Raw genomic sequence first — 18,497 nt, forward strand, 5'->3', positions numbered from 1 at the left:
AATTTTATGGATATGACTCACCTTATAATTGTTACAAATGATTATATTCAAATTATTTAATCTCTCTCAGTGCGAGTATCATATACAATAAGTTTGTACAACCTATTTTATAATTATTATAAATGATTTGATCTAAATCGTTCATTTAAGATCATGTTAGTGTGTATCATATAAAATGAATGTCTATAAGATTAGACAACAAAGTGATCGCCAATTTCTTCTCTATTGGTTAATCTGTGAGCTCGTTTTGATTCTCAATTTCAGTACATCCTCATTTTACATACGGTTATCTCTCAATCTCTCTGGAGACCCCAACCAACATTTTCTAAACATTTTAGCACGTCAATCTACACATTTTAGGAACCAATATATTTTCATTTTAAGAAGCGTAATAAAAGATTTAACCATTCGCAATTCAACGATCAAAATCAAATACAACATTTATAATTTAAAGGCAATAAAAAAAATTGTGTCAAGTGCAAGTGAGAAAAGTTTGAAAGAAATTTCAGCTTTTTCCCAAACATTCAATGAAGTTCAATCAAAGCTGTTATGGAGAAGAACAATAAACAAAGACAATCCTCATATGTAGAAGGGCTGAGGCTTGGCCTTTACAACATCGTCTTAAACTATATGGCTCCTCTTCCCAGTACACATGAATATTCACAACCAAAGCGTTTAAACCATTGTGATCTTCCAGTTGAGTTTTGTTTGAGAAGGCCAGCAGATCAGAGATGAGAATGTGTGTACAGATTCGCCATCATCGAACGAAGAACAGCTGGAAAAAAGAAGAATTATGTTCGGGATCCTGCGCTTCATTCCTCCTCCTCTCCATCCTCGTTCTCATCAATACCGACCCAACGGGTGAACGCGAAAAGAAACTCCTTGAAGTTTACCATTCCATTTTTATCCCAGTCCATCTCCTCTGCATTTTTATCCCAGTTCATCCATTAATACATTCGTTGATGCAGCAATCAATATACAAATCTAAAGACCAAAGGATTGATGAGCATTACCAAATCTCCTCATCCCGATTCGTCCTGAAGAACGTTCGCCTGATGTGGTCTCGTTTATAGCAGATACCATCTCACTCTTGCTTACATATCCGTCCTTGTTTGTGTCCAAGAACACAAATGCATCGACCAAAGATTCAAATGTCTCCTCTAGTTTCGGCATTCCGAATTGAGATTTCTGTTGAAGTCAGGGAATACAGAAGACGAGCATAGAGAAACAAGAATGAATGCAAGAAGCTTTATGAACTAAAGGGAATGTATAAAACAAAGCTTTCGGATAGGGTAAATACGTGATTAGGATCATCCTTGAGAAGATACACAAGGCAGAGAAGTACAATGAACTCATTGAACTTTATTCCCATAGCTGTACTCATATCACAAGCATCAAAGAGATCGTCGATTTCCTCCTGGGTGAGCGAAATTTCCAGCCCATCGAAGCATTCCTTAAGCTCCCGACGATCTATTATCCCGTTCGAATCCTCATCTACAAATAGGACAACTTCCAAGTATTACCATCAACAATTCATAACAATCCGCCATACATCCTGATGGAATAATTTTCCAATGACCTTTAGCGGAGGTTCAAATGTAACCATCCAAGGCCACCGCTAGTAAATATTGTCCTCTTCCAGGCTTCCCCTCGAGGTTTTAAAACACGTATGCTAGGGAGAGGTTTCCACACTCATATAAAGAATGTTTCGTTCTCCTCTCCAACCAATGTGGGATCTCACAACCCACCCTCCTTGGGGGCCCAGCGTCCTCGCTAGCACACCGTTCGGTATCTAGCTCTGATACCATTCGTAACCGCCCAAGCTTACCGCTAGCAGATATTGTCCTCTACGGGCTTTCCTTTCCCGGCTTCCCCTCAAGGTTTTAGAACGTATATGCTAGGGAGAGGTTTCCACATCCATATAAAGAATGCTTCGTTCTCCTCTCCACCCCACGTGGGATCTCGCAATCCACCCCCTTGAGGGGTGGAGTGTCCTGGTCTAGCTCTGATACCATTTGTAACCGCCCAAGCTCACCGTTAGCAACCAATGTCCTCTTCGGGATTTCCTTTCCAGGCTTCCCCTCAAGGTTTTAGAACGCGTCTGCTAGGGAAAGGTTTCCACACTCATATAAAGAATATTTCGTTTTCCTCTCCAACCAATGTAAGATTTGATGACCAGTGACTTAAAAGTGGCCATTTAAAGAACCCAAATAGAGTACTCACCAAACTTTTCAAAAATAGTTTTGCATTTTCTGAGGCTACCATCAATTTTGGGGAACTTCAAGATTATGCAATCAAAAGACCTAATGATGCTTCCTTTAGATGCCCTTTGTCTTATTGCCTCAACCATTTTGGCTTCAAGTTTTGTTTCTGGTACACACTCGCTGTGAGATTCCAACTTTCCCACCACACTCCCCATTGCCAATTTACAACACGAGCGATGATGCTTTGGAATCAACCAACTACTTAACAATGCCTCTGTTCATGGCCATGAAACAAATAATCATTCAACACCTCGAAAAACAGGGGATAAAGAATCAATCCATAAAGCAAAAGCAAAAAGAAAAAGGCCTATCCTCTAGCATCTCAACTTTTAAATTTTGTATAACAAGAAGATTGCCCTGTTCTTATGAAACCTAACAGAGAGTTTTTCTTCCTTGCGTGTTCAGCATGGATAATGTTTGCAGATTATTGACAGAAATACCTAAGCAAGTTTAAGCAGAACAACAAATGATTCAAAACAAGAAAAGGATCTCTCTAAACATGAATCAACAAACAAAAAGAAGATTGTTACACTGTTAATCGAGGCCATATTTTAGCATTAGTTGTCATTTCAAAACTTGGAAGAACAAACCAAGAAATCAAAAACTTACGAACCATTGGATAAACCCTAATCGTCGAGACCAAAAAAAAAATCAAAAAAATGAGAACCTCTTCGTGATCAAGGCAGTAGACGGCTCGAAAATCACTTTTGGAAAGGAAGTCCGAAGTAATGTAAACTAAGCTTCTCTTGTTTGTCGCTGTTCTTCTTCTCCTTCTTCACGAATCTCGAAGGATCAACAACGACGAGAAAGAGAAATCGAAAGGCGTTCAGAGATTTTTGCCCTCATTCTTCGGACACTAGCGTCGATGAATGAAGAAAAAGGAAACAAAATTGGAAGAGATTAGCTGTTGGTGGGATGAAAACCGGAGGATTCTTTGCTGCTTCATTGGATTCTCATACCGATTTCTGTGGTTCACCCACCATGTTTCTGAACTGGCTCAAAATTCCACGATTTCCCCCAAAAAAATAGGAACAAAAGGAAAATCAAATAATTCAATGAACGAAACAACAAATCTTACCTTGATTTCTAAACCCCAAGCTTTTGGATTTGACTTTCTCTTTAATATTACATGAATATCACTCCCCTTCATCTTTATCCGCGCCATTTGTCCATTTTTGCTTTGATCGTGGCCTACATACATCCACGTATAAACATTATATATATATATATATAATGATAAAATTTTATCTATTACTTTATAAATAATTATTTAATATCGTGGAAGATAAAATATCTAATGACACGTTAGTGTAAGATTATGTTAATCAAATTAGATTTATTTTATTAAAATAGTTGATTAGATCGAATTAATATTTTAATTATATTATTAGATTTCATTTTGATTACTATAAATAATCCATTTATATTTGTATTTAATTAATACAAAACAAAAATTGGTCGGCTCTACCCTTTTGAATTATTCTGGAACCGTTCTTGATCAACATATCTACTACTTTCCGCAATTAATAATATTTAACACTCTTTATGATTGAATTTAATATAATTTAGTGACGTCGGCTCCACGAGTTGGCTCACAGCATGTTTTGTGGATGAGTGGAGTATCGTAGATGAAATTGAATCACGTAAAACTAAACTCAAGAATGTGTACGTTTAGATGCACCAAATTCAAGATGAATGAGTCAAGTCAGATGAAATTGTTTGATATATGTATGAATAACACGTACAGTATGGCTTTAATTACGTTTTGAACTTTTATTTGCGTTTGATTATGATTATGTTTATCCCCGGTAAGACGTCATGATACCATGAATATGTAAGTATCTCTCGTAAAGAATTTATATCATGATAAGCATTTTAACGAATTTCATGCATGTTATATGTCATATAATCATGGATTCCTTGAATACGTTTCGCATTCCTGCATGAGTGCGCACTAGCTCTCATAGTCAAGCTTAGGAGTGCGTTAACGAGTTCACACCTAATGGTTTCACACATGTTAGGAGTACGTTAACGAGTTCACACCTAAAGGTTTCACGCACATTAGGAGTACGTTAACAAGCTCACACCCACACCTAGTGGTCTCAGAGTCAAGCTTAGGAGTTCGTTAACAAGTTCACACCTAGTGGTTTCATGTGCATCCAGCAGTACGTTAACAAGCTCACACCTAGTTGGTTCATACGCACCCATGTGTAAACCGTATATAGAGAAATACTATACATTCAATCTCACTAGTAAAAATATTCTCACCTAAACCCACTTACCAAACCTCGTCATTAAGTTTAGAGTGATCCTCGACGATTGTTTGATCGTGGTTGATCTTGGATTGAGGAGAGTAGCCCGAGATAAGTCCCAACTTACCCTCATAAGTTCAATCACGAACTTTAGTTCGTGTATTTGAATCATTCAGGTAGATAATAAAGTCGTGATTAAAGAAAATGTAAATTTTCATTTTCACTATTATTTTACAATACAAGAGAGAAAGATATGGATAAAAAGAAAATGAATGATACAAGTGATGAAGAATGTCTATATAATGTGTATTTTGAAGCTATCCTTTATAACCGGATAATATGGTAACGTCACGTAAACTAACCGATATTTTACTATACTCCTAGTTCGTATTTAATTTATTAGCATAATATATTTCAGGTATAATTTATGTTCCAAGGATGCTATTTTCCTACCTTTTTTATTTTTGAGATATCTCAAGCGAGCTCAAGACTCGAACGATGGCGTCTACGTTCAATATCGAACAACCAAGCCGAGATGAAGAGTAATCACCAGATGAGGTTGAGTTTGGACTTTCGGAATTGCTTCTTGGTAATGCACCAATGATCGGGGAAGGTACTTAGCTGTGTAACAACATGAACCGTTTAGAATCTTATAAAAACTGGGTTAAAACATAATTTTAGTTAAGCTCTTAGTCCTTATAATTCTCTTTTTTACTGTTAAGTTCCATAACTACTTTGTTTATTGTCATGAGCAATGAGCAAGATACAACACAAAGTGAAATGTGGTGTGAAATTCAGGTGTGAAAATCTCTCCCTAGTAGACGCGTATTAAAACCGTGAAGTCGAAGGCCAAAGCGGACAATATCTACTAACGGTGGACTTGGGCTGTTACAAACGGTATCAGAGCTAGACACCGAGTGGTGTGCCAAAGAGGACGTTGGACCCCAAGAGGGTAGATTGTGAGATCTCACATTAGTTCGAGAGTGGAATGAAGTATTCCTTATAAGAGTATGAAAACCTTTTCTAGTAGACGCGTTTTAAAACCGTGAGGCCGAGGGCCAAAGGGGATAATATCTGCTAATAATGGGCTTGGACTATTACAAATGGTATCAAAACCAAACATCGAACAATGTGCTAACAAGGACGTTGGACCCGGAGATCCCACATCAATTAGAGAGGGAAATGAAGTATTCCTTACAAGGGTGTGAAAACATCTCCCTAGTGGACGCATTTTAAAATCATGAAGTCAATAGCCAAAGCGAGCGGGCAATATCTACTCGCTGAAACATTTTATAACTATTTTAAGAAGTTTTCTCCAATTCCCTCTAGTTTGGTTGAACGAGTGTCCTACACTTTTACAACGACAAAAGCTTGTATCCCATCTCGATTATGCTTATCGAAGCACCATCTGGCCATACTACATTTGATTATCAAGGTAACTCATCGCATCTATATTAAATCCTATTGATCACTAGGTCAAACTACCATGGTTTGTGAAGTTGCCATATGTTCGTGAATAGTGATTTGAAGTAAAACGATCGAAACGTTTGCAAAGACATAAACAAGCAGTCTTCGGAAAGAAAAACGGGAAACGACCTTAAAGATTCTTCGTAATGAAAAAACGAGATCAATAAACTTACATTGCTAATAAGCCTCGCTCCAAACCAAGCTGTGTCTGCACCATATGGTGGAGGAATGACTCTGAGACCATTGGATATGGATGAAGGAAGAAGCCCGTACAGTTCCTTCTGCAACCTTTCTGAACCAGAACAGTTGTATGACATGTAGGAGAGTTAGTTCAGAGACACTTTTAAAAGTTCGGGGACGATAAAAAATAAGACACATAGCTAATAAAGTCGGCCCATTCGAACCTGCGAATCCTGGAAGACAAGCACTGCCGCCCGACAAAACCACAGTCTTGAACCATGAATCATCACATGTTAGTTCTGCAGCATGGCAATGGTCCACACAAAGTGCCACAGCCTCGTGCAGCCCCATTGCGCGCCTGACACGAATGAATAACATATCAGTGTTTCGAACAGAAATGTTTTGGGTCAATGAATCTGCTAAAAGTTCATTAACTAAATTCGAGCGTTTAAATGTGTATGACTTGTCAAATATGTCGATCAAATTATCCATGTAATCTTTCTAAAGAAAATAGCGTCCAATGCCGTTGAACGATCGTGGACTTTTCAAGTAAAAAAGTTGCTTTTGAGATACGGATAGGAACAAAAGTAAAAAAACACAACATTTAACAAAGAATGTTTTCTAAAAGGCTGAGGTCAGACTTACACTCCTGCCATACTTGGTCGGAATAAGATCTCTCCGGTTTGAAACCGCTCTTTGGAAAGAGTAAACCAACCTTCCCCATTAGCTTCATAGGATGCTCGAGTATCTTTAGAGAACTCGGCTTCGTAGTCTTGAGCAACATAACACAGATTCTGCGTTAAAAATTAACGAACATTAGATACCATCCTCGTGCCTTTGCCCCTGATCTCTCGCTCCATATTTTTTCTTTAAAAGAATGATGTGATGCAACGTACACGAACAATGTTCCTATCGGGATATATTTTCTAGCTTAAAATCCTATTTTAACTACTCTCATGTCCCATTGGAGATGTTTTTTTGTACATCTATTTCATGAAAACTGAAATGGTTCATCGACATAAATCTCAGAAATGAAAGCTTTAACGTACCTCTTTCAATGCTCGAACGGTGTACATTGATTCGAAACGTATATTATTCTGTTGCATCAGCTCTCGAAGGTGCCCTGTAAGCTTTAAAGCTCCCAGTCCCACGACTTCAACCCCCACTTTCCGCATTACTTTTCCATGTAAAACTACAAAAGTTTATGAAAAGAATAAGAAAACATGAAAATTTTGTTTCGATGCAGCAGGTGGATAAGTTGTTGCATAATTTATCAGAAAGTAAAAATTCCTAAAACTAGTTTTCCGTTCGTTTCTTGAGGCTCGGTCGAGTTAGTATCTTATTTATTAATTGAAAACGAACTTGAAAGAGGAATAAGACATAAGGCGTTTCCCGATTCAGACAACAATAATGTGCTTCAGCTGCCTATTGGTGCTCTTCAACCTCAATCTTTTCCCCTCTGTCCGTGAACCTCGCTGCCCACACACCCACAACACCATCATCCTCGTTCTTCGTTTTCACGTCGCCAGTGGCTTACCCTGTCGACGACAAGCTTCCACGATGTCTCCTTCGTCTCCGACAGGCTGCAGTCCACACAATTTCCTCTCTGTTTTAACGACCCATGTGTGTGATCCCAACGTTTCCTTTCCTTTTCTCTTCATCCACAGCCGTTCCACCTTCCAGTCAGTATGCAAACAAGCCTATACGGCAGCGCTTTTTTGAACAAAGCAACGGCACAAGCAGTTTCGTTCCTTGCAATAGCATGGCCTAATCTACAAGCCAACAACATCCCAGTGGTGGCGGTGGTTTTAGTTGGGTAGATTCAAGAGCTGGTTTTCGCACACTCGGTCTTTTTAGTTCCTTATTAATTTAGGGACGTCATAATGGTATGACGTTTTTCTTTCTACGAGAAACTTAGTCAATATATTCAACAAAAAAGGAAGGAACAGCCTCAAGGCCTTAGTGACGAGAAGTCCCTAAGCCTACAAAGAGGGGTTCGAATATATGTGAGCCATTAAGATTAGCTTCTTCAAACCGCTTGATTAATACACGTTAGCTTAAAGGTGAAAGATCATAAAAAATACGTTAGCTTACTTGGGACGATTGAAGTAACCTGGAACCCAATATTAACAACAATTCCCGAAGTTCTTCTTGCAGCATACAAAGCTAGTGTTGCCTACACATGAAAAAGTAGAAAGTGCATGTAATTATAGAAAATGACAGCGACGGAAGTTCTCGATCTCTTTCCTTCAAACCTAAGCAACCCACTAGGGAGACGGAGTGGAGAACGAAAGAAAAGTACATATAAATAGATATGAAGGACTTTTTATATTGACTTGTACTCATAACAGTCGTTAAAAATGCTAAAAGGCGAGAAGGAAAAGAGTAAAGAAAAGGATATATTCGAAGAAAAAAACCTGATTAACGGCACAAACAGAAGGGACGTTCATGTCAAATAACACTGAATGGATTGCCTCTTTGAGCTGCTGTCTTGAAGCTTTGGCAGATTCGGTATCTGAAGAAGAAAAGAATCATGGACGTGTATCTCGAAACATGGACTTGTATCTCAAAAAGCACCATAACAATTGCTTAGTTAGAATAAGAAGCTGACCATCATAATGGCAGAGAGGCACCGACACTACGACTGGATGGTGAGACATTTTAACTCGCATCCTAAAATTAGATGCAACGGGCGTGTCAATGAGAGGGAGAGTGTAAATTATTAGCTAAAGAAAAGAAAAAGAGAAGGACAGGCCTGCCGTAAATAGTAGCAAAAAAGTGTCGAAGTCGAGAGTACATGGGAGATTCGATGTTCCCAAATTCCTGTAGACAAAACAAAAGAGATTCCAATGATTGGACTTAATAGAAAGCTAGCAATTAAACATGTTTAGCAGCTATGGGCGATATTCGAAATGGACAGGCTTTGAAATAAACAAGACCGACATACCAAAAATGTTGCAGAACGCCCCGAGGGACAATCGTATTTGCTCCAACCGAATTTGCAATAGCCAGAGCCACCTTCTCAAGAACAAACACGGGATAGTAAGAGTGGATTAACATCCAATTCTACAGCTTCAAAATTTGAAGAGGACATCAAGAAGACGTCAACCTTTACGTACAACTAGTGTATGTTCATATGTTTATCTTACAGTAATAATATGTTGGAGAAATCTTTGATTAAGGCTATGTGGACGGCAACATATCCATAGAAATCATGTTTTTTTTGGGCTAACAAATATTGTCATCGAAATGGACGGCAAGATATTGTCATGTCAGGAAGTGGTTTCCAGAGTCTTGTAAAGAATGCTTCATTCCCCTTCATTCCCCTCCAAAGCCTTATAAAAAATGCTTCATTCCTCTCTCCAACCGATATGGGATCTCACAATCCACCCCATTTGAGGCCCAGCGTCCTCACTCTCACTCTCACTCGCACTCGCACTCATTCCCCTCTCTCATCGAGGTGGGATCTCACAATCCACCCCCTTCATGACCCAGCGTTCTCGCTGGCACTCGTTCCCTTCTCCAACCGATGTGAGATCTCACAATCCACCCCCTTCGATGCCCAGCATCCTCGCTAATCAATGTGGGATCTCACAGTCCACCCCCTTCAGAGCCCAACGTCCTCGCTGGCACTCGTTCCCCTCTCCAATCGATATGGGATCTCACAATCCACCCCCTTCTGGGCCCAGTGTCATTGCTGGCACTCGTTCCCTTCTCTAATCGATGTGGTAGACATCAATCTCACAATCCACCCCCTTCAAGACCAGCGTCCTCGCTGGCCGTCGTTCCCCTCCCCAATCGATGTGGGATCTCACAATCCACCCCATTCGGGGCCCAGCGTCCTTGCTGGCACTCGTTCCCCTCTCCCATCGATGTGGGATCTCACAATTCGCCCCCTTTAGGGCCCAACATCCTCGCTGGCCCTCGTTCCCCTCTCCAACCAATGTGGGATCTCATAATCCACCCCCTTCAGGGCCCAACGTCTTGGCACTCATTCCCCCTCTAATCAATATGAGATCTCATAATATCAGGAAAATAAACAGAACTTTCTTAAGAACTTTCTTAAGAAAACAAATCGATTACGGTGTACTATAATAAACACATCTTCGAAGATAGAATACCTTGTCAAGAACAGAAAACTCACCATCAATTATAACAGATCCCGGTACTGCAACCCGTTTGCTATATACTTCCATGAATGACAATGGCATCACCTGCCTAGAGAATGATCTGCAAACACAAATACATGGTGACACCTTTAATAACACACCACAACAACCAACATTACATTCATTTTCCCAGTAGAATCATACTCATAATCATGAAAAACAAGGTAATTACACCGAGAACAACCACAAGACACAAGGGGAGAAGAGATTTCCAAACTTACTCAAGAGGGTACCCTAAAGCCAACTTAGTTTCTCCAAACAAAATAGAATCCCAAGGCTCCACCAACTGGTTTTGAAGGAAATAAACCCAAAGCCCATTATCAGAAACAAGAGATCTCCAAGACTTACAAAGGATACCCATCTTTGCCGCGCTTTTGGGGCCACTTAATTTAAGTATGTTCATCAGAATATCCATCGGAATCCGATCGAATTCACCCAACGACGACTCATCAAATCCCCGATGATCACTAGACGACATCTCCAAGCTCAATACGGAGCGGGTGGACACCGATTCCCATACTTTCTTCAGCAACGTAGCCATCGGCAAATTGAAAAATAAGAACAATTCTGGAGTCTATGCTAAAGGCAGTGAAGAGGGTTGAGAGCCAAATTCGTCAAATTATGATATTCCATTGCATAAATGGGGGAAAAGATTTGGGGGTTTCTGGTATTTGGATGGGATTGATACTTAGCTCAATCGGCCAGAGATGTCTTCGGATGTGGACGGTGGCGGTGGCGGTGGCGTCGGTTGACACGTGAGAAGAGAACGCCACCAGATGAGAAACCTTGACAGATAAATGGCCTTTTGGAGATTATTGTATATTGTATTCCCAATCTTTTGGAGAAAATTGGAACGATGTGCGACATGATTCTCGTGTATTCAAGATTTTTTTTTTTTTTTTTTTTAATTTTAAATTTAAAAATTATAAAAAATTAGAGAGATATAATTAAAAGAGACATTGTTTGTCTTTAAATAGGACCGTTCATTCTGACTATAGTTTTAAAAAGTTTATTTATTTATTTATTTTAATATATTTTTATATTTCATTGAAAAAATAAAGATAAGTCATCGGAACTGAGCTATCTGACAACACCACTCAGAATTCATCCAGTATGATAGTCGTAACTAGAAGAACCTCATCATAGTAAAAACATCAGGTTTTTTTAGAAGGGAGTCGAGCCTTGTCTTCTTTCTTTAACAAACGACCAATTGACGTCGTAGTTTATAATAACGCTATTGCATTCCTATGCAGCTTGAATTTGTCTTGTTACATTATTTTATTTGGTTATTTCTTCCACTTTTAATAAATGAACATGTTTTTCCACCATTTGTTGTACCGTCAATGTCTAATTAAGTCAATTTATTTTGAAATACTAAAAAATACTGATCAAACACAGTTATTGAATCTTCGTCTAAGTAAAAATTTCACTATTTTTTTTTTTTATGAATACATGCTTTGGATTAAAATTTGTAGAAAAAAAATGATTGAATTTATTTTATTTTGTGGATTAAAAGTTTTTAATTGATATAATTATTAGTTTAAGATTTTAATGAGTAAATATGAACAAAGAATGGAGTAAATCGAATCAACATATTTCTTAAAAAAATTTTGTTAAATATTAAAATTCAATTCAATGGAGTAAATATGAACAAAGATGATATGAAATCTTACGAGGGCAATTAATCCCCCACATAAAAAGTGGGTGTTCGCATGGAACAAAAATCCCTATAATCGCCGGATTGGAACTCGTTGAATTCCAGGCGGACATGGAGGAATCGACGCCGGCTTTTAAGAATCTTTACAGCAGAGAGTATCAAGGTCACAAGAAGAAGGTTTTTATCAATCTCTTCCTTCGTGCTGTTGTTCTCTGTGGCGATTTCATTTTTCGTTTTAATCTTAAATTCATCTTTTCTTGTAACCCCGAAAGGTACATTCTGTGGCATGGAATTGCACTGGTATGAAGCTTGCTTCCGGTTCTGTCGATCAAACTGCTCGAGTTTGGCATATTGAGCCTCATGGACATGTATGCCTTCTATCACACTTGTTTTTTTGTTCTGGGGTCTTCCCAATCCATTGTTTCTGTTGCGGAATCTTGAATCTTGTTCTCAAATTGATTGAATAGGGTTTTTTTTGTTTCCTTCCTTTTTTTGTTTTGGGTACTGTAAGTAGTTGATTCGAGCTTAAGTGAGTTCTTCTATTCTGTTCTCCTTACGGGTTTTCTTTTCCTACGCCTGATATGATAAACATACACATTTATCTGTTTCCCAGGTAATGTTTTGGAGTTTCTACTACCTAGAGCACGAATGCTAACATTTCCCATCTCTTGCTAACTTTTCTAGACTGATGAAGTTTAGCTGCATTTCCTATAGTTGATTATGTGAACGAAGTTATGGAAAGAACTTTAATATTTGTATATATTTGTGTGTGTATATATATATATGCACATAAACTGGGCTATGTGAGCTCCATGCTCATGGCCTACCTTCGAGGTTTTGCCCACTACAAGGCCAATTTCGAGGGACAATGAGATATTTAGTTATTAAGGAAATGGAATAAGCTAATGATCTTCGTCGAATGGGATATGTTCTATATGTTGTTCGACCGTATCCTTGAGTTCTATAAAAAGGAGAGAGAATGATCCTTCTTGGCTCCGAATTGTATTAGTAGACTAGTTAAGTTTGGGAAAGCTTCGATTGTAATTGTATTAGTAGACTAATTACTGTTTCATAAGCTCTTTCATTTTCCTTATTTTTAAGTTCTGGAAAAAGCGGAGTGCAATTTGCTTAATTCTCTCGCCATGTGTACTCGTGAGAGTGTGTTGCGTTTGCTACCTCCCAAGACCTGTTTTGAATGAATTCTATGATTCTGGTATGGTGCTGTTCCACCACAGGGTTTAGTGTTGTCTTGTTTGTGTCTATTTACTTTCAACCCTGAACAAATCATTTCAATCATGTCAGATGATGTTTGCTTCAGGGTAAGGTTAAGGATGTCGAGTTGAAAGGGCATACTGATAGTGTAGATCAGCTATGTTGGGATCCTAAACATTCTGATCTTATAGCAACCGCCTCTGGTGACAAGACTGTTCGACTATGGGATGCTCGTAGTAAGTGTTTGAAACTGAGATTTGTGAAGTAACTGATGTAATTGATGTTTAGAATATGGCTCATAATTTCTGATTCTGTTCCATAGATGGGAAATGCTCACAGCAAGCTGAGCTGAGTGGGGAGAATATAAACATCACCTACAAGCCTGATGGGACGCACATAGCTGTTGGGAATAGGGTATGTTCTAGAGTGAAATTTGTGCATCGTAAAACCAATTTAGATTTGTTATTGTTTTAATGTACACTGCAAGATGTTTATATCCCTGTGCAACTACTTGACTAATTTAGAGTTGTCATTTTGTAGGATGATGAACTCACTATACTGGATGTTAGGAAGTTTAAGCCAGTTCACAAGCGCAAGTTCAATTACGAGGTAACGTTTATGGTACAATCAACAACGACTCGACCATTGGTCATTTATGACAACTTAAAAAGAGGACTGTGTATTAAAAAATTGTTACAAATCACAACAGGACATAATAGCATGCACATGACTGCTTTGACATGTTGATGATCGTCTTCTTACCTTTAAAATTGTAAGTCCAAGATTATTAGAGGCTGTTTTTGCTCTGTTCTTGTAAATAGTGTGACGTAATATGGACCTTTTGTCGGGTTAATTAGTAACTAGTACAGGTGGGAATTTATAGCAGTATATGCCAAGTCTTATGTGAAGGGAGAAGACGTGCCTAGTTTGAGTTCGATATTCTAGTGCGTATAGGGAACTTTCTAAATAACCCTTAAGCTTTCTCAGTACTCTTGAAATGTAGTAGATTATAAATCAACCCCTTCGTATCTACCGTCTTTCTTTCCAGTTTCAGTTCGTTTATTTTCTTGTTTTCTCTTTTATTTTTGGCAGACATGTTTGTTTTACTTTGATTATCTATATTGACGTAATTTTCTGTTATCTTTTCAAGGTGAACGAAATTGCTTGGAACATGACTGGTGAAATGTTTTTCCTGACGACTGGAAATGGTGATGATCTGCAGCAATGACCCTTTCTTTTTATGCCATGACTGAGGAGATTTTGTTAATTTGACTCTATTGAATAAATTTTCATGTCTACTTCTTGTGCTCAGGTACCGTTGAAGTACTAGCATACCCGTCACTTCGACCTATTGAAACTCTTATGGCTCACACAGCTGGTTGTTACTGCATTGCAATTGACCCGGTTGGAGGGTGAGATTCAAAGTTGGCCTTAAGCGTATATTCCACGATAAAAGAACTGTGTACAACTTTCGCATGCAATATGCAGTCATGATTTCTTCAATTAGAAAGATTGTCGGTTCCATTCTTTCAATTGCTTGTTTCGATCGTTTAGAAAATTGCTTCTGCATTTAGCCATGGGGAAAGATAAATTAATTCCTTGTTGCATCATAGGTATTTTGCAGTTGGAAGTGCTGATTCATTAGTTAGCCTATGGGATATCTCTCAGATGCTCTGCGTGCGAACATTTACAAAACTCGAGTAAGTTTTTTGTTTGGTTTATACAATGATTTTGTTTTCTTCTTGTCTCGATCCATTTCTATCCTGTCAATCGAAACACATCGGGAGCTTTGTGGCTTGGGTTACAACACTGCATTTTGTAGCGACTTTTTTGAACACTGAATAATATATTTTCTTGTCACTTCTTTTACTTCCTTAGATGGCCTGTCCGAACTATAAGTTTCAACCACACAGGAGAATACATCGCTTCTGCTAGTGAGGACTTGTTCATTGATATAGTAAGCATTCTAGCGCCTCTCCTTTCTTTAAATATCCGTTCTATGAAGGCGTAGAATCCCCCCTTCCTTTTATTTGACCGATGTGGATTAGTGGCAAAACTGGTTCATGAACAGTGTTTTTCTTTTGCGTACAGTCAAGTGTTCAATCGGGACGAACGGTTCATCAGATTCCTTGTCGGGCTGCAATGAATAGTGTGGAGTGGAACCCAAAGCACAATTTGCTTGCATATGCTGGGGATGACAAGAACAAGTATCAGGCTGATGAAGGCAAGATATCTATGCGTCGATATTTCCCACTGATCTTTTTAATTCAATGCATTCCTCCTAGAATCTTTGGGTTTGAAAGTGCTATCTTTATTTTCTTGTTGCAGGTATTTTTAGGATCTTTGGGTTTGAAAGTGCATGAGAAATGGATCGACTAAGATTCTCCATAGACTTCTACCATGGATCGACTTATCTTTATTTCCTTCTTTTCTGGTCAGTATTAGTATTGAATTCCATTTGTATGTTATGTTACTGAGGATTTTCCTTCTTTTCGCTTGGAAGGTTCAAAGTACTTTTGTGATCTGAAAAACAATCATTTGAGCTAGCAATGATGCTTACTTGCATTGGGGTCTTTTATCTACACTATTATTGATAGGAGATTAACTCTGGATGAGATCCCACATCGGTTGGAGAGGAGAACGAAACATTATTTATAAGGATGTGGAAACCTTTACTTAATAGACACGTTTTATAAACGTTTGAAAGGGAAAGCTCAAAGAAGACAATTGCTAATGGCGGGTTTGAGTTGTTACAAATGGTATCAAAGCCAGATATCGAGTGGTGTGCCAGCAAAGATGCTGAGCCTTGGGTGGACATCGGGGGGCATGCCAACAAGAATGCTGGGCTCCATAGGGGGTGGATTGGGAGATCTCACATTAACTGGAGAGGGAAATGAGTGCCAGCCAGAACACTGGGTCTTGAAAGGAGTGGATTGTAAGACCCCACATGGGTTGGAGAAGGAAATAGAGCATTCTTTATAAGAATAGTGTGGAAAACACTTCCTAGTGTGCGTTTTAAAAACCTTGAGTGAAACTCGAAAAGAAAAGCCGAAGAAGACAACATTTACTAGCGGTGAGCTTGGATTATTATACTCTATCTACTAAAATGTTATATAGAAAATAGATTAATACAAAAACTACATAAAAGAAAGCCTCCAAGAACATCTATCTTATGCAAGTTCAATTATGTTTGCCATAATGTGTTTTTTTTACTATATAAAGCTAGGAATTCAATCTTCTTTGTATCGAGAGTACGTTAGTTGAATAACGCTCAGTGTTGACTAATAATTGACTTTTTTTATTAATGTCTTTCGTAATGAATTTAGAATCTAAATCTCAAAATTATTTGGTAAAATAAATAAACAATGTGTAAATTTAGGGGAAAAAAAACAACATAATCAATAAAGTTGCAAGCAATTCCAATGTTCAAAGTTGACAATTATGCTTAGAAAAAGCAAACAAACCGATAACACGTGTTACACTCTTCAAACTCATAATTTGTAATTAATGGTTCTAAGGTAGCAAACTTTCTTGTCATTTAAGTCTCGATCTGTACGAAAGGCGTAAACGATTTGGGCACTATTTTAGAGAGTGGCTTGGTGAAATAGACATGTCTGTGAGAAGATGCGGACGACGTGCACCTAAACAGAAATATCCCATGAAAGATCTCCCTCCAAGCTGTACATACAACGATCATCGATTATTATGCAAAAACGGAGCGACTCCTTTACTAAAAGCCACAAAGAATGAACTTGGAAGCAGCAAAAACAAGGCCCGAAAAGCAAAGAAGAGAGATGGTAATGAAATTCCTTGAGAGGCAAGTAAGAGGCCGCCATTTAATCTCCACACTTGAGCTCTTCATCCTCTTCCCACTCTGAGGCTCTTTACACAAATTAAAACAACACCCTTTCATCCTCAACTCTTGAACATATCTTATAACTGCTCTGTTCTCACTCCTCTCCCTCTGCAACTCCCCTGCTGCCTTCCAATACCCCCACAATTTCACCTGCACCCCACCATTTGTGACACACATTGGGATTATAGGAAGTGAACATGAGGGTCAGAGACAGGACATTGAAGAGGAAGAAGTAGCAGCAAAGTTGGAAGATTTGTTGCTTCAGACACTCCAATTTGGTCTATCGGTGACCAATTTGGAGGCCGAACAAATGCTCGTCTCGTTGCCAGAGTTTTAAGAGCAATAGATGACCTGAGCTTTCTGAAATTTGGCTCAATGGATGCTCTTGGATTACAGAGATCATAAGGTTTTGATTCCGATTTTGGTTATCTTGTTCGTCTAGGATTTCGACTATGTGGGCACCCGAATCTTTGGCTTCAGCCATCGGTGACGATTGGAGAAGTCGAGATTAGGATTTCGTTAGAGCGTTTAAAGGGATGTTCTTGGAGTGAGATTTAAAGGGTTTGTTGATGACTGATGAGTGATCTTTGTGATCCTCCAACGGATATATTTCCTCCCATTCCAACGGTCGAATTTTGTTTTATTTTTCTTTTATGTTTGGGCCTTCGATGTTTCGGCCCATTATTCCGTTCTCTCGATTCAGTGATCACTTCTGATCTTTCTAGAGATGCCTTTGGGACAACTTTCTTGATTACTAATACAACTATATCATCAGTTACTAGCTTCTATAATTCAAATACACATCAATTCTCGGGCTCTAAAGTTATTAGGGTGAATTCACTCATTAGTTTGTCAATTAAGCTTATATATAAATGATTGTCTGTTAATGAAATATGAGATTCAATTAGTGGGTCCCGAATTGGCAGCTCGACAAGTGGTATCAGAGTCAAAAGTTTGGTCAAACCATGACTAGTGAAAGAAAAAAAATCGTATAAAAGTACACTCTCGGAATCGTGTGACGCCTTGTTATATAACTGAAGCGATATTTGATATTTAATATCAAATTTATTGTAAGTAACAAATAATATAAATTTATATTTTCTAAAGAGAAAAAAATAATAAATTTATAATTATTCATAAAATAAAATAAAAAAGATATTTTATTTCTAAATATTTTAGACTTCAAAATTCCCTCCCTTCAAGCCTTTTGAATAGCCCACCTTCCTACTCTTTCTCTCCCTCTAACTTCAACATTTTCATTATCCCCATTTTACCCCTCTAATTTAAACTTAATTTTTTTATTTTAAAAAAAAAAACATGAGACCACGAACAATAATGTGTGGTTTTGTTGGAGTCTCTTAATTTTTCCGAATTTATTTATTTTTTAAATTATTGAATTCAAATTTTTGTTTAAAGGGTATATCTGTAATTGAGTCTTCT

General features: G+C 38.2%; 3 protein-coding genes across 6 annotated transcripts; 1 reads left to right on the forward strand and 2 right to left on the reverse strand.

The window, feature by feature from the left end:
* Window positions 1-497: 497 nt before the first annotated feature.
* LOC111498495 (probable calcium-binding protein CML21) lies at window positions 498-3,466 on the reverse strand. Of its 3 annotated transcripts, none has more exons than XM_023149764.1 (6): window positions 3,343-3,466; window positions 2,932-3,120; window positions 2,224-2,478; window positions 1,301-1,494; window positions 1,014-1,188; window positions 498-922 (listed from the first exon to the last, which is right to left on the reverse strand). In XM_023149764.1, exons 3-6 carry the CDS (start codon window positions 2,417-2,419, stop codon window positions 813-815), a joined length of 675 nt encoding a protein of 224 aa, XP_023005532.1. In that variant the 5' UTR covers window positions 2,420-2,478; window positions 2,932-3,120; window positions 3,343-3,466; the 3' UTR covers window positions 498-812. The 3 variants fall into 3 exon arrangements, with proteins under 3 accessions (XP_023005532.1, XP_023005531.1, XP_023005533.1); XM_023149763.1 differs by having other exon boundaries at window positions 2,932-3,229; window positions 3,343-3,461; XM_023149765.1 differs by lacking the exon at window positions 2,932-3,120 and having other exon boundaries at window positions 3,343-3,461.
* A 1,308-nt stretch (window positions 3,467-4,774) lies between these two features.
* On the reverse strand, window positions 4,775-11,127 carry LOC111498397 (actin-related protein 8-like). Of its 2 annotated transcripts, none has more exons than XM_023149629.1 (12): window positions 10,554-11,127; window positions 10,308-10,393; window positions 9,111-9,181; window positions 8,919-8,986; window positions 8,775-8,836; window positions 8,581-8,678; window positions 8,258-8,339; window positions 7,213-7,355; window positions 6,809-6,957; window positions 6,388-6,521; window positions 6,157-6,271; window positions 4,775-5,137 (listed from the first exon to the last, which is right to left on the reverse strand). In XM_023149629.1, the coding sequence occupies exons 1-12, from the start codon at window positions 10,871-10,873 to the stop codon at window positions 5,134-5,136; spliced, it is 1,332 nt and encodes a 443-aa protein (XP_023005397.1). In that variant the 5' UTR covers window positions 10,874-11,127; the 3' UTR covers window positions 4,775-5,133. The 2 variants fall into 2 exon arrangements, with proteins under 2 accessions (XP_023005397.1, XP_023005396.1); XM_023149628.1 differs by having other exon boundaries at window positions 6,157-6,275.
* Window positions 11,128-11,999: 872 nt separating this feature from the next.
* Window positions 12,000-15,766, forward strand: LOC111498453 (THO complex subunit 3). The gene is made up of 11 exons (XM_023149711.1): window positions 12,000-12,166; window positions 12,262-12,357; window positions 13,308-13,437; window positions 13,524-13,615; window positions 13,742-13,810; window positions 14,352-14,409; window positions 14,514-14,613; window positions 14,815-14,901; window positions 15,080-15,158; window positions 15,293-15,425; window positions 15,530-15,766. Exons 1-11 carry the CDS (start codon window positions 12,101-12,103, stop codon window positions 15,562-15,564), a joined length of 945 nt encoding a protein of 314 aa, XP_023005479.1. The 5' UTR covers window positions 12,000-12,100; the 3' UTR covers window positions 15,565-15,766.
* Window positions 15,767-18,497: the final 2,731 nt, after the last annotated feature.

Source organism: Cucurbita maxima, unplaced genomic scaffold (genome assembly GCF_002738345.1).
Source record: "Cucurbita maxima cultivar Rimu unplaced genomic scaffold, Cmax_1.0 Cma_Scf00025, whole genome shotgun sequence".
Lineage (NCBI taxonomy): Eukaryota > Viridiplantae > Streptophyta > Magnoliopsida > Cucurbitales > Cucurbitaceae > Cucurbita > Cucurbita maxima.

Bases quoted from the DNA above. Each gene is read 5' to 3' on its own strand.
- LOC111498495 (XM_023149764.1), bottom strand. From the start codon at position 2,419: ATGGGGAGTGTGGTGGGAAAGTTGGAATCTCACAGCGAGTGTGTACCA. The intron at 1,495-2,223 runs GTGAGTACTCTA...TCCTATTTGTAG, and splicing joins AACTATTTTTGAAAAGTTTG to ATGAGGATTCGAACGGGATA. The intron at 1,189-1,300 runs GTATTTACCCTA...TGACTTCAACAG, and splicing joins TCAAGGATGATCCTAATCAC to AAATCTCAATTCGGAATGCC.
- LOC111498397 (XM_023149628.1), bottom strand. From the start codon at position 10,873: ATGGCTACGTTGCTGAAGAAAGTATGGGAATCGGTGTCCACCCGCTCC. The intron at 6,958-7,212 runs GTACGTTAAAGC...TTTTTAACGCAG, and splicing joins CCGTTCGAGCATTGAAAGAG to AATCTGTGTTATGTTGCTCA. The intron at 6,522-6,808 runs GTAAGTCTGACC...CATTCGTGTCAG, and splicing joins CGACCAAGTATGGCAGGAGT to GCGCGCAATGGGGCTGCACG.
- LOC111498453 (XM_023149711.1), top strand. From the start codon at position 12,101: ATGGAGGAATCGACGCCGGCTTTTAAGAATCTTTACAGCAGAGAGTAT. The intron at 13,438-13,523 runs GTAAGTGTTTGA...TCTGTTCCATAG, and splicing joins TCGACTATGGGATGCTCGTA to ATGGGAAATGCTCACAGCAA. The intron at 15,426-15,529 runs GCAAGATATCTA...TTCTTGTTGCAG, and splicing joins CAAGTATCAGGCTGATGAAG to GTATTTTTAGGATCTTTGGG.